Source organism: Struthio camelus, chromosome 1, assembly GCF_040807025.1.
Source record: "Struthio camelus isolate bStrCam1 chromosome 1, bStrCam1.hap1, whole genome shotgun sequence".
Taxonomy (NCBI): Eukaryota; Metazoa; Chordata; class Aves; order Struthioniformes; family Struthionidae; genus Struthio; species Struthio camelus.
The window spans coordinates 47,810,926-47,826,670 of NC_090942.1; the positions used below are offsets into that span (position 1 = coordinate 47,810,926).

General features: G+C 35.4%; 1 protein-coding gene across 1 annotated transcript in view; it reads left to right on the top strand.

Moving 5' to 3' along the window:
• The window catches only part of LRRIQ1 (leucine rich repeats and IQ motif containing 1), a 123,056-nt gene that overhangs the window by 37,077 nt on the left and 70,234 nt on the right, over positions 1-15,745 (top strand). Inside the window, exons 16-18 of the mRNA XM_068936546.1 lie at positions 4,147-4,620; positions 6,792-6,930; positions 9,509-9,628. Coding sequence (XP_068792647.1) covers positions 4,147-4,620; positions 6,792-6,930; positions 9,509-9,628 — 733 coding nt within the window. The remainder of the gene's footprint in view (positions 1-4,146; positions 4,621-6,791; positions 6,931-9,508; positions 9,629-15,745) is intronic.

The following is a 15,745-nucleotide window of genomic DNA, read 5'->3' on the forward strand; positions in this document are numbered from 1 at the left end:
CTTACGATGCTTAAGAATTAAATGTATTTTTTTATTAAGTTTCTCCATTGTAACAAATGCTTCTTGTTACATAATCTTCAGATATCTTGTAGTGAGTAAACATACACAAAATTAATGCAACACTTTGGTTGCAGTAATTTCTTTTCAGTAATCAGATGTGCGGATGTCTGGCCTATGCAAGTTGAACTTCATAAATACTAAATGTATAATATAGTGAAAATGACAGGAATCTCATAAGTGGGATTGCAGGGAGAAAAAGTGTAAACTAACCTCTTCCATATATTTATAAAGGACTTCTGTACCCTGTCCTTGAACATCAGTAATGATGTTTATATAAGTGTCCCCTAAGACAAATTACATTTTTACCGCACAATTACAACAAAAGCGCACTTAAAGTACGGGTACACTATTTGAATATTTCAAATATTGGAATTTCCACATTCCTCTTAAAAACAGAATTGAATGATAATTTTTATATCAAAATGAGCTAACTTTTTAACTAACTTACAAGAATCACAGTAGGGCAACAATATGAGAAACATGTTATTAAGCTGTGTGTTAAGCTAGCACAGAAACAGTTAGGGATAGGATCTTATTTATGATTTACCTGTGGTGGCAAAAGAGAACTTGTTGGGCTGTTTTTCCAAAGGAAATTTAAAGTCTTATATCATTTTTTTCTTTAAGTTATTATTCTATACAAGTGAATTGCTTGTGAATGCAGTTCAAGTACTGGTGAAAAGATGGTTGAATATTTTCTTCTGGAGCAAGATCGAAAAAGAAAAGGCTCTCTCTCCATTCTATTACTTTATTCTTGGCTTGTTCAGGCAAGGGTTATTTGCCGGCATTTACCAATACGTTTTTCACAACAACTTTGTGAAAATGATAGAGAAAGTTTTTGATCAGTATTAGCATCAGTAGATATTGGCACAGAAATGAAATGAAAAATTCTCGCATTGAACACATGCATAGCGATGAGGGATTATTTCTTATTTGAGTTGTTCTGGTAAAGTTTGTTCTCTGTTGAGGAGAGGAGGGACATAACCTGTTTCCTGCTCCTGGCTGAAGTCCTTTTCTTGTTGGTTTGGCAAATTATGACTTCCAAGAAGATGGAAACAAGTACGATTTTCTTTTACTTGAGAAAAAAGGCTATTTTTTGTGCCCTATTCCTTCTTATTATACAGTCTCAAATAGGTTATGGACACATCTGTCTAAACTACCAAAACACTACAATGAAATGTCTTTGAATTGCTCTAAGAAGGTGTGCATGTCACCTATCCATGTGATTTTTACGGTCTCATTCTGACAAAGTGTTGCTCTTTGAATATGCTGCTGCTCCTTGTGCATGTGGGAGAGGAAATTCTATGCAAAATGTGTCAGCTCTGTGGGCAAGCTTCCAATGCTGTCTTGAAGTTTAAGCGGCAACATTTGGACTGATTTAAGAACTATTGAAAGGCTTTAACTTGTTCTTTTCATTATCTGCTGAGTCAGCCTATGTACAGGTCCTCAGACTGCCTCTCTGCCAGTGAGTTTGCCCCTCCTGTTCCCAAGCACAGCATGTGAAACTGAGCAGCACTTAGCTTAGGTTTTTCAATAAAGTATTGATGGATGCTTTTGGTGGCTGGATGTTAGGACTGGAGTCCTAACAGTTATTGCTGATGAATTCCTGATTTGAACCTCCAAATAGCTTATAATCTGAATTCTAATGCTTTTACCTTTCCTCCAAGCCCCTGGGAAACCCTAGCATATGTCAAGAGGTATCTTTTTAGTAAGTAAGCTACAGGTAGGATTCTGTTTGTAGCATTTTTTCTGAAAGTGAGATCCATAGGTAGTAGCTGGCTGCTATTCTAGCACAGTTCTACCTTACTACGAAAGTCTCATCTCTTCCTCTTCTGCCTGTTACCCTTTTTCCCTTTGTTGAAAAGCAGAGTATTAGCAGTTCCACATCCTTTGCGTGTGTGCTAAAATTTACATAGACAATAAAAATACTTCCTTCCTTAAAATCAAAATAAGGCTATGGTTAGCTATTAAGAATAAGGGAATGTGCTGGCCAAAGCTGGAAGCTGTAAAACTTTGACTGTAGCAGGACTGCCATATGTGACTGCCTTGCACTGCATAGCAAGTAGCCAGGCAGGATGGACACCGGTGCTTCTATCAGGAGCATCTCATTTCTTGTTTTGTCTAGATGCCAACTTGTAAAGTGTCCGTTGTGTCTTAACCAAGAAGTAATTCCGTAAGAGGGAGTGTGACCAGACCCCTTTACCTGTAATACCAAAAAAGCTCTGAAGGGCAGAAAACCCATTTATAATAACTTCTGAAAAAGGAAATCTTTTGGTAACAAAAGCTTTAATGACCTCAAAAAAAAAAAAAAAATAAAAGAAAAGAAAAAGGTGAGGAAGAATTTGGTGTAATCGGTTGGGTTTTTTTTTTATTTTTATTTTATTTTCTCCTGCCCTCACCATTGTGTATTTTGTAGAACTTTGGAAATGGTCTTGCACCAGTTACGGCACCTTATGTTCAAATTTACCTTCTTAAACACTTTAATAATTTTTCTTGTTGAAGAAATAACTTTATTCTCACTGTGTAATAGGAAACAGCTAGCATTTTTGTCAATTCCTCAAGAAAACAGATTTGTTGGTTTACATAAGACTTTTTAGGAATTGTTGTTATATTTGTGGACTTAACAGAAAAATAAAGAGAAATATATTTAATGAGCAATCAGATGTACAGCTTTCAAAAATGTGTAGCATGGTGTATAATTAGGCTGTGTGGATTTGGCTTGCATTTTATCCAATCATATTTGTGCAACAGCATTGAAGTTACACTAGTAGAGAATGAGCCAGTCTCTTTTTTTTTATTCTGGTAAGAGATGATTTTGTGTAGTCTTTAAAATTTAAAAAGTTGTTAATTGATTTTCACTAAGGAAAATTGTTAAACAAGTAAGGATTTTTTTCCACAATAAAACATTATAAAAGCTTTGCCTTTCAAGAATGATAAACACAAGGGAAATTCTGTTATTTAAAGAATAGATTTAGAATGTAATTTTTCCAGACCTTCAAGAGAATCCGTCTTGTTTCTGCTTTTTCTCTTGTGTCGCTGACCTAGAATTGGCTTTATGCTTCTCTGAAAATAGGTCCAGGTGACAGATCTCGGGATCTATCTTTACTATCAAAGGAAAATGTTTTCCTAGTTGCAAAAGTATCTGCCACCTAATAGCATGGATAAGCACTATCTAAATGCCGACACCCTTCCATATCTGTAACAATTAGTTTATGATTGCTCTTACATCTCCTTGTCATTTAGATGGTGTAACACTAAGAACTAATGAGAGCCAGGTTTCATAGATTAACATTGCTAGGCTCTTTTTAACAATCAGGAGGGCAATCAGGTGCTCTGTATGCCTCTGTATGCATCTTATCCCTCTACCAGGCTAATACATCTTAGCAGATTTAAAATCATGAGTCAAAAGTGAACAAATATCAACAGGACGCTCCACTAGAAGTTAACCAGCAAAAAAAGAAACTGCAAAGAATTGCAATTTTCCACAGAAAATTAATCTAGCACCTTCCCTTGCATTATTAAAAATATTTGCATTTTAAAGCTTCTGTTTTCCAAAATTCTCTCTAGGCATTGTGGTTTCTTGATTAGAATCTAAGTTTGGGGTTCGTTGTTGTAGTTCTAAACTAAATTTTAAAATTACTATTATTTTTATATTAGCTTTCCTAGTTCCTAAATTAAATTGGATTATTAAGGCTATTACCTGATTTAAAAGAAAATTACCTCAAATCCTTTAAAATTTGTGGCTTCATATGCCTCTAACCACACAAAAAAAATAAGAGTGAAACGCATGCCCAAGTGCATATTCCAAACAGACTGAAAAAAATAATTAATAGAGTAAAATAAGTAATCTAATATATATTAGTATATATGAGATACTACAAAAATAGGAAAAAGCAGTTAGGATTTATAAACACTATAAATTGTTTTTCAGTCAGAGTAATTACTGTTCATTGTGTTAAGGATATGGAAATGTGTAAGGGTATTTGCGAATATAAAGTAAATTAGAAAATAATAGAGGGGATATTTTGTTTTTAAAAAAATATTTTTACAATCTGAAATACATGTAATCGCATTATTATCTTTCTTCAGAATTGCCTCTTCCGTTGAAGATGCACAGAGACAATGCTGGTATTTTAATCAGTTGATGAAACTTAGTATTGAACATCGATGTGCACATGAGTATGGTGAACTAAACATTACTGACAGAGATGGACCAGAAGCACGGCAAAATCATTTAAAGCAAACATCCACTGACTGCCTACAGGAAAATAACCTCTTTATCATGGGTGCGACAGAAAATAAACAGGTCCTGTTGGATCCTTCTGAAAGATGGATTACTACTGACCATATTCAGGCCACGTTCATTAACTCCTCCGTACCTGTGCACCAAAAGGAAAATAAAGAAGATGATAGAAAAAAGCAGGGAAGTACTGAATCCTGTATTAATTTTGATGGAAAGAGCAAAAAAACCAATAACATGTCAGCCAAACTTGCATTGCAACAGCCAGTTATAGCAAGTGATATGGGAAGATATCTCCAGCATTTTGAGAATGATTCAGAAAAGTAAGATACAGACATTGGATTGCTTTCACATAGACTGTGTCAATAGGCAAAAAGAGTAAAGATTTCTTGTTTAAAACATAGAAACACAGAACAGATATCAAGAAAGTAAATTGAAAGTTTATTAGACAGTAAAGTATTACTTTAAGTTAGTGCGCAATAGACTCCATATTAACAGCAATACGATGTGTTATTCTATTGGTTGATAAGTTAGAATATACATATATAAGGACTTAAACTCTATAATAAGAGAATTTTAAAATTTTCTCTTGGTCTCTAACTTCTTCCTTTTTTGCAATACACTCATGAACACTCAAGTAACAGACAATATTAGGGGTGAAACTATTTGGGATTTTTTGAGAGTTCAGATCACAGGCTAGTGTAAGGATTTTTGCTTTACTATCCGTCAGAGTTTCAAGATTCATCTGTACTGAGTTTACAGTCAGTGTAGTTTAGAAGGGAGGAGGGAAAAATTGCTCAAATCTACCATCCTTACTCCCCTGACCTTAGGCCAGTCTCCTGCTGCTGTGATGACTGAAGAGCTAACAGTCTACCCTGCCCTTGGCACTCCCCCAACATGCCTCAACCCTCTTCTTACAAGTACAGGCAGGGGTGAAGGGCCAGTTCAACTTGTTCTGTGCCCCCATATATTCTCCTGCATGAGACAGACTGGTTTATTTCGTCTTTGGAATATGTTTGCCGCTGGTTCATATGGTTCTGGAGTTACGGTGAGGGAGAATAGAAGCTGAAATTTTTGCCCTGATGATAGAAAAGTTCAGTTATGACTCTCTTGTAAGAATTCGGTTTCAAGTTTCATAAGTAGGCGTACATCTTGAATACTCCATGAGGATCAAGTATGGAAGGCTCATTTCTTCCTTTTCTTTAGAATTGTGGTAAATGGGCATCTCTACTTTAAACACTAATAATTTGTCATAAAATGTATTATTCAGAAAGACCACAGAATTCATCATTGTCTCTCGGGAAGCTGGGAGTCAGTATAGTAGTGTATTTTGGAAGTTGAATGCTTCAAACGGTTTATTTTCTAAGTAGTTCATTTCAAGTTTTTAGTTAGTTTAGTTTTTAGTTTAAGTGTATTCTGGAGCCCGTTGTTGGATAGCTATCTTCCTCAACGCAAAATACAAATGTTCAGTAGAGCTTTTTTTTTTTTTTTTTTTTTTTTTTTTTTTAAAGTCAGCTACCAGTTTTATGGGTGCAAAGCTGCTAAATAAACCAAGTTTTAGAGTTGATAAATTTATTAAACACATTTTAGGATTTTTTTTTTTTTTAATATTTTGAGCACTGCTTTTCTCTGCCTGACCCCTGAAGTGTGCTGTGATTTGTGCTGGAGCATCTTGTTGGCTGAAAAGTACGCCATTATTTTAGTAGGTGCACTGCACAAGGAAAGTAAATACTGTGAAGATTGAGGGAGCTTTAAATGTCTTTTCATAAGCCCGTTAACATAGTGAAATGAGTTTTGTGGAGGAAAGTATTCCAAAATAGTAAAGCCATAAAGCAGAACTGCCATTAATCTTTTTTCATCAGAAAAATTTAATTAATTACCTAAATATTAGAAAGAATAATCAGTGAACAAATCTAAATATTCTATAATCAATGCTTTTTAAAGAATAACCAACTTAAAATATGTGTGCATTTACCAATGGTCTGTAGTGTTAAACCAAAGGATAAAAGTAGGCAAAAGATGAAATGCACTTTCTCAGATTTTCTATCCCTTCCATTGGGGATATTCAAGCTGTGAAGATTTCAGTATTTAACTTAGCACTCTCTGATATTTCTTTGTATAGGCAATGCAGATAGATGTCCTCCTCCAATAAGTGATTCAGTCATTGTTAGACTCCTACTACTTTCAGTCTTTCCCTGAAGAAGCTCTTCCTCTCCAGTGAATATAGAGAGAGCAAAGCCCAGAGGAGATTAACTGTCTTCAATAATAGGTTTCCCAAAGTTATGCAATGTGAATATCTTACTGTGTTTATGAACACGCATGTGTCACACGTGGGTTATAATTTCTTTACAGTTTAATGACAGAGCATTCATTACATTTTTCATATGGACAGAGCTATTCTTTGAGGGTTTTATGATCCTAGTCTGGCAGCTAAGAAAATCCAGTTTTACTGGCAAGATTATGTTATTCATAAAGGTCCTTATTTCTCTACTAGGCTACATATGGCAGCATCAGTGATCCAGTCCATTTGGCGGAAGTACCATGCCAGTAAGAAGACCAGCTGCTCCAAAACAGAGAATGATCAGTTTACAGATGCTTCAAGACAGAAGCATGAAGCTGCCACACGAATCCAGGTTACTTTACAGTATTCCCTTTGCTTATTTTTCAGATTTAATAAGAAGCAATTTTATTAGTTATGTGAACTTGTAAGTGATCTCTTTTTATGATTTTATTAATAATTTTATAATTAAAGTTTTATTGCATTTACTTTATTTAATCAGCACAAGCTTAATGTTTCTAAAAGAGAGCCTTTTGCTCGGAAAGTTTTGTAGAAGCATAAAAATGTTTGGTATAAAAGGAAAAAAATATTTCCCTGAATTAGTTTTGCTTGATTTAATTCTAATATTATGTCTAAGATGCATTGTGCCTGTGTTCTTTCTGGGGAACGTCTATGCTGTTAAACTGAGGGACACATAGTAAATGGTGCATCATATCTCATATCTATACAGCTAACATGTCCCAAAAATAGGATAGCCTCATTCATACTGCCTTAGGAACAGGCCTTGGTCTAGGCTATGCCATGCTAGGTACTGGGATAACAGTTAAGCAGAATGGATTGCTGCATGTCAGAACTCAAGTCCATACCTTGGCTCTGTTTCGTTTAGCTGAACAGGTATAGTGTCTACAAGCAAAGCTGCAAAAGATCTTGTTTTTTTCTACATTTTTAGGCAAGTGGATACTTTTGTGATTTGAGATTTTAAGTTAACTTAAAAATAGTCTACATTGTAAGTCTTTGATAAAAACGTCAATAGTACCAGAGTGATTTAGGAGCCTAAGTTCTGCTTTCAGACCAAAAGTCCACGTAACTCGGTAGTCTCTATTCAAAAAATGACCGGTAGTAAAGTGCTTAGTAATATGTATAGGAAGAAATGGAAGCATATAGACTTTTTTCTCCAATATACTTTTCCAGCATGCAGCAGTCAGTGATTTAGGAACCTGAGCTGAAATTAGTTTCTGCAATATAGTGTGTAGCTAGTATGATCACCATTATTCTCCATACCTGTATTTTATCCATTTTTGAACCTGTTTATACTTTTGGCCCCTACCACGTATGAAAGTGATGAGTTCCACAAATTTATAAGGTGAACACAAAAGTGTTTCCTTTGTTTATTTAAGACCTTCGAATAATTTCCAATGTTATGTGAAAATAGTCTTGTTATTTAACTTCTATGTGTATTATGGTTTTATAGGTCTCTCTTATATCCACCCTTAGATATCTGTTTCCCTAATAAAAGAATTTAATCATTTAGTCTTTTTTCACACATTGCTCCATACTTCTCTCTTTTTTTTTTTTTTTGTCCCTCTCTGAACCTCTACCTCATTCTATTACCTCCTTTTTTTAAAGAAGTGGTTATAACCACATTTCAGAGATAGGTATATCATGAATTTATATCATGAGACAGTGTTTTCATCTCAGTTCCTTTCCTAAAAATTGCTAACATACTGTTTATCTTTTTGATCATAATTGAGCACTGAGATCAGAGATTCAGAGATCTATGATAACAGCTGATTTAGAGTTTATCCTTTTGCATTTACCATTAAGTTTCTTTTTCTCCTTTGCATTTGTAAACAATTAATTGTATTTGTTAAATGAAATATTTATAATTTGGTCTCTCAGTAATGTTAAGGTATTTTATCTGGATGATTATGATGATCTCTAGATAAAGAACAAAAACGTAAACAATAAGAAAGCAGATCTAATACATTTTATTATTTCTAGGATGGGATTTGTATGTGTAGAAACAGCAATATTTTCAATAATTTATAAAGTTAGACAATGATTTCTGCAAATCAAATAAGCTAAATGTTTAGCTGGAAGATGAGGTTTACTCTTCCTATCTTAGTGCCTTCACTGCAAAGCCACTAGCTATGGACAATAGTACATCATCTAGGACAGTGGATTTTTTTTGCATGATATTTTAAATGTTTAGGGCATCTTGGACTCTAATTGTGTCAAACAATGATTTGGGGGATGTGTTGCTGTCCTGAATTTAGTTTTCGTAGATCCATCTATGTCAATCTGGTCTCTGCAGTGCTTTGCTGGGTCTGATTCTATGGCCTAGTATGTATGTGTTCCTAACGCCTTTCTTCTTTTTCTAGCACTTTACTTCCCTGTTCTTTTGCTATATACTCCTTTTTCTTTACATATGATTATTCCTACTGGTATTATATTTTTAAAGAAAAATCTGAGACAGTTAAGAAAGAGCAACTGACCTAGGTCAATTGCATGAGATGTCTCCAAGAATTGCTACTTGTAAACCCTGAGACGTTTAGCGCAAGTATATTTTTATTCTCAGTAATTTGAAAGTTAACACTCAGCTTTTTCTTATGTAGTCTTTCCTTTCAGTTTATAATAGTCCCTGAAGGAATTGTCAAATAATTAATTAGTTGACCCAGGTTTGTAGTTGAGGGAGTTGAAGGATTCCTTTCTGCTTACTTGTGGAGAGCCTCTTGAGTACTCTAAGCTTTAGACATATGCTGGCATTTAATTTGTCTTGTAGTTTTAAATGTCACATAAAGTTCAGAAAACAGATCATTGAGCTATTGAACCAAGGCCCAAGATGTTTTATCTTCCTAATGGGATAACATAGAGAATCTGGATTTGGGCTTGATCTATGGCTTTGTGTAACATGCTTTAAATTTTTTGTTTAGGCATTCTGGAAGGGCTTTCTTTTGCGAAAGAAACTGACCAGTGCTCTTGCAGCTGTTAAAAGTGATGAAGTGGAGGATGACTATGAAGAAATAACTGTAGATGATTTCACATTTCATGAAGTAAGCACAGTCATCATAAAAATTTCCGGACAAAAATAAAATGTTGTTCTTTTAAAGCAATCGTGTAGGTGTTGAAATAAAAGAAATTGAAAGGACTACCGGGGTTAGAATTACATGTTGAATGTGCAGAGATAAAGAAGCATTTGGTATATATAATTCATTTAAATGTATTTGTCATGGATTAATTGCTTCCTGCTCTTAGAGATGCTCTGGTAGTTACCGTGCTATTAATGTCACACCCACCATAGAACCCCATGTATTTCTACAGTGGGAGGACAAACAAATGGGAGTAAGGAAACAGCTATTTTCATTCTAAAATGTTTAGTTTTTTAGTATTTTAATAACACTGATTATGCTATCTAACTTGTAAGACATAAAGTAGTTTCCAAATATTACAAAACCCGAAACTTTTTTTGTTCTGACCCTCGCAGACCAGTATCAGGAAATTTCTTATGTGCTGCTTAAGTCAACTCTTTCAATATCACAAAGTAATACTTATTTAAAAGATCAGGAGATATATTAGCAGTGGATCAACTTTAGGCAAGAATGTGTGAACATGTATTTTGTTCATTTACATGAGAAAGTGAGCAAGTGAGAACAATAATGAAAATACAGCTGAGACTTATTGTTGCAGAATCCTAGTAAAAGCAAAACTGCTTAAACAGAGGTGAAGCACGCTTACTAGCTCTTCAGTGATCTTATATATGAGATGCTAAAAAGTTCTTAACTCTGAATACAGTGATAAATAATGAAAAAGTAAAATTAAATCAGGAAAGAAACAAACTTAGAAAGTCTGTGATCCAAAAAATCAGTAGATGATTGCTAGCAATTTTTACAAGTTATGGAGGGTTAAGAGTCCTTTAAGTTTCAAAGGATTGAAAATGGGCCAGAACTTTCCACTTTAAGAAATAAAAACAGGATCCTGATTGATAATTAAGTGAAAATTAAAAATATCTACTGGATCGATTGTCATTCAGTTAGGAAGTGAAAGAATCTTTAAAGTAGCTTTGCTCCTTTTTCCCTCAAAAGAGACAGCCTGGCTAGTTCTAGACTCAGTATGCATATTAAGTCAGCTGTTGATGACTTATTCACCTATGTATTTGTCTGGAGTATTGTTTTCTCTAATTGTTCACATTCATTACCTTTGTTTTTATGATTTCGTGTAGAGCACAGAAAACAGTTAGCAGTGTGGCCATTTGAGCCATATAAGTTGATATGATTGAGGGTTTTGTTTTGTTTTTTTAAATGAACATTTGTCTATGAATAGTGATGTGCTTATTCAGCTGCTGCATCCTTACAAGAGCCATTTGTCAACATTCCATTGCAATTTTGCAAAGGAGATTGATGTGAAATTCTTACTACTGGCAGGATGAAATCCTATTTAGCAAGAGATCACATACTATATGTCTCATAGAAAGTTATGAAGACCAAATATGTTGCTAGTTGGAGCAGGGCAGTTTGTCCGCTGATGACCTGGAATAATATTTAATTTTTTCTTCTCTTTTTGAGCAGCTCTTTTGAGATAGATTTTCAGAATTCAGACCATCTGATTGTCAGGGCATAAAAAATGTTTGAGGCAAGAATCCCAAGAATCACTTGATAGACTGGAAATGTTGTGTGTGTATAAACACAAGGATCTGGCTTAAATTTTAGATTTTTTTTTTTTTAATTTTAAAATATATACAATAAAGAGCAGTCTCATTAGTTGATGTTCTCTGATCCCTGACTTCTTTCTAAAATAATAAAAAGCAGAAAGTTGAAGGATTTTTTTTTTCATACAGGAAGGAAGTATTTGTTCATATGTATTAAAGAAGGAAAATACCCTGTTTTGAATTATTCAGCAAAGGGCTAGTCTCATATACTGTAATTCAATTGAGCCATGCTTGTTTCACTCTGTCCTGCCCAATAATCCTGTATTTTTTTTTAATTGCTTAGCTGAAAACTACCAAGGCAGTTTTGTTCCATCTGTCTCTCAGCAAGACAATTGCGTTTGGATAGGTGATCCTGAGACCAGGGAGAAGAAGACAGAGCAGGGAAAGCAGACAACACTAGGTCATTTCAGAGAGGCTTGCACTGTAGCACCCTCTGGTGTTACCACATATCTTTTCCTTGTCAGACTAATTTTCAGGGAAGAAGTAAAATGTGTTTTTAGGGAGTGGTTCTCAGAGAAAGTTCTTTTGTTCAGAACATGATAGGAGAACCATTAACTGGCATTGTAGTTGGTATAAAAGGCTCAAAGGTTGAACTGGGGATCGATGTCAAGCTATTCAAGGCCTTAGCATCCCATAAAGAAAAATATAAGAATATTTACTTTCTGCATAGCAGTGTATGTGATAAGTTCACAATGTATAGGCTCAGAGAGGGATATATTTCGTTCAGTGACTGAGCATTTCAGTAGTAAAGATTGATGACGGTAACTGGAATTCAGAGATTTCTCGTACTCTGTGATGTTTGTCATAATGTCTTTTTTTTGTTTATTTGTTTCAAGCATATATCGTGTCTTCACTGAAGAGTGATTATGAGAAATATACTATAACGGGTCTACTGAAACTGGATGTGCAGTAATGATTGGTGATGCAGTCATACCGTGTTAAATACAAGTAATACCAAAACCTGCTTATTGCAAACTAGTATTAATGTTCTGTTACAGTTTCCATGATTCTTGCCTTATGCTCTGCTCAGCTTAGCCCAGAGTAGCCACCCCCAGCACTAGGTTGCTTGTTTCTGTGTGTCTTTACCTGTTTCATTCTCTGGACCTGGGCAATACCAAATTGCATAGACTTTCTACTTCAGCAGAGACCAACAGGAGAAGCTTGAAGAAGTCTATACTTCCTCTCCCCTCCTTTCTGGCCTCAGTGTTTTATAGCAAAGTACTGAAGCAGAGCCAAATAGTGACACATGATATCAGTGGCTATCTACTGGGCCTCAAATAAGTGTGTAGGGAGGAGTACATACTGATGATCTAAGAGGTCCCATATGCTAGGGTGTGAAGGAAGAGGAAAAGATCTGGACACCATTTTGTACAGCAGATTTCACTGCTGATAGGGTGAGTGAAGTGAGAGAGAAAGACAGAAAAACCTTTCCTTATCTCAAACCAATAGAAACCTGCAAAATCTTGTCCAAAAGTTTAGAATAGTACACTATTTTGTAATGTCAGCATTATTTTTATATCGGTATTATGCAAGATTCAGTCATTATAATTTCAGTCAGTATTAGCTAACATTTCACAAAATCACTAGTGTCCCAGTATCTATTAAAACCACTTGCAAATATCGCAGTGCAATACCACATTGCCTTAGGAACCAGACGTCATCAAATAACTGTTCAGTATCTTCATTCAGTAAACCCAGTGCTTTGTGGAAAGTGCGACTGTGAAATGCCATGGGAAAAACTGTAGTCTCTTCCAAAGATTTTCTGTTTGCTCCTTTTGTGCGTGTTGAACAGTGGTATATTATTTGCACAAATTTGTGGCACCATATCATGTGAAAAATGGATTGTCTGTGATTAAGTTGGAGGAAACGTCTTTAGCTAACTTGCAGTAGTGTGAGTAGTAATCGTTTAACCTGAACAGTTTACCGATATCTCCTTGTGTTCACATCAGCTCCCATACATTGCCAAGGCATTCAGAGGCAATTGATGGCAGTAGTGTTTGGTCCGCTGTATCATGCGACGTCTAACAGACTGTCCCAGATGAGATGAAGTATCTGGCCAACAGATGTCTCAGAAAGTATGAGCCTGGTATTCATATTCATTTTATGTCTTTCATGTGGACTTTGGAGAATTCCAGCCTCTATGCTCCAGAAAGCCAATCTTAAGACACCCTTTCATCAGCAGTCCCTCCATGTAGCAAATGGTCTACAAGGCAGAGCTCACCTCACCTCTGGTGGACAGAATCTGATAACGCGTTTGCTTGACACAGCACTTTTTTGCTGGGCCATGAAACTGTAAGCATTTATATTTTCTTGATGAGAATAAGACGTGCCTCAAATACAAAATGGGTGAATGCACCAGTTACGCTAAGCTGAACCTGCTGAGTAGGATCAGTTTTTTAAGACAATTTTCTAGTGAGAACAATAGCTGTAGAAAAAATTATGTTCTAGCAGTGGGTTGTCGTATGGGCATATGTCTTATTCTCATCAAGATACGTACCAATGCTGTTGCTTACATGGTAGAGAAAGTAAGTGCTATCTTTTTCAAAATTAAACTTGTTGCATTTAGTTTATATCAGTTTAGAAAAGTTCACAATAGTTTGCACAGATACCTTCTACTTCATAAAAGTCTTGAAAGCTGTAACTCATTAGGCCTCCTAACTTTTGGCTTGACGTTTTCTAAAATAAAATTCATAGTGTTAGACACCTGAAATGAAGCAATGATTATAGAGAAAGTAGAGTTTCCTCAAGAAAATGCTACCTGGTAAAACAGAAAGTGGGCATTGTGCTTACTGTAAATTTTAACAACTGCTTTCAGTGCTTACATGAGGCATTCCACATCAGTGTACCTGTGATGTCTAACAGGCACTTATCTAGCAGACATCACTATAGTGACTTTGAGCGTAAATCCATTACGGGGTTTATCAGCTCACTCAGACCGTTAGTGGGTCATATTCTAGGAGTTATTTCTTCATAACCAAATTGTGCAGTCACAAAACAAATACTTTTTTACATTTCAGAGCTAAGGTTTATGAGAATATAAACTGTAGCAGAATATGCTTTAAAACAGAGAAAGATCAAAATGAGACAAAGCAGAAATAAGGAGTTTGTAAACTTTGCCCTTGCAATATGGCCATTTACATAACAAGTTAGTGACTTCTGAATTTCAACAAATTTGCTGGGTCCTGAAGGAGGAGTCCTTCAGTCATTTTTATGAGTCAGGAGCTGGCTTTTTCTCTAGCCTCTGCTCTTCTCACTGTTCTCTGCTGTGCTCTAGTTCCCCCTTGCTGAGTTCATTCACTCTTTCTGGTGGACTTATCTTGCCCCAGCTAGGGGACAAGATAAGCTAAGGAAGGCAAAATCTTCTTTTCTCCCTAGAGAACTCAAACTTGAATCAATATGCAGCAATAGTGACAAAACAAACTATGGCCGCCTTTTTGCTATCTGGTCGTACCCTTAAAAAAAGACCATATGTAAATTGCAACCACACTAAAAAGAAATCCACCACAGCTTCCTTCATCAAAGGGGATAAATCAGTTGCTCTGAGACGAAGGGTTATTCTTCTTCCAAGACTGATTCTGTAGAATTTTTTTCATTCCAGTCTCTTTGAAAGCTTTTGAAATTCCTGACATTTTGAGATATCCACACTAAGCCACATAACCATTCCTGATTTTTTGCTTGCCTTCCCATAGCAGCTCTATAGCAGTCATCTGAGTTCTGTGAGTATATAAATGCCTTTACGTGCAGACTCCTTATTATATCACAGTTTCTTGTCTTAGGCAGTCTGACTGCTTAGAGATCTTTTCAAGAACATAGTTCCCAATCAGCTAGGTTTGAGATGAGCTGAAGGAGATTTATGTAACTTTTCAGGAAAAGAGTTAAATCAAATCAATCTCTGAAGTATGTTGAGATATCTCTGTATATTTATGGTACAAAACTTTAGCCTGGCTCTGATTTGCCCTAGGAATCCGGGGTTTTTTGTTTTGTTTTGATAGAAGCTAGCACATATTTAGTAACCCTTGAAAATTAAACAGCACATTGAACAATATTTTTTTTTTGTGTCTCTGATCTTTAGCATTCTTATCACATATCCACATTGGATATGTGCGGTGTGTTTTGGTTCTCTTCAGATAATCCTTTGTGATGTAGTTTCTCTCATCTGTGAACTTCTGATTGCAGGTTTGTGACAGTCATTGATATTTTCTTTCTGACAATAGGAAGTAAGTGCAGCCTATGGATTAGAAGGTCCTTGTAACACTTCTTGTATCTTGACACTTTTATGCATGTCTAACTGTTGTAATTGCTTATAAGTGTCAGATTAGGATCAAGCCTTTCTGTGTTTTATGCTGCAACGAGTATGATCTCTTTTCTTTTTTTCATTAAACTTGTTTATGAAGTTACAGTGTTGTGGCAAAACAAAAAAGTGTGTGATGAAAATATCCTCAGGTCCCCCCTCCTCTTTGAAAAA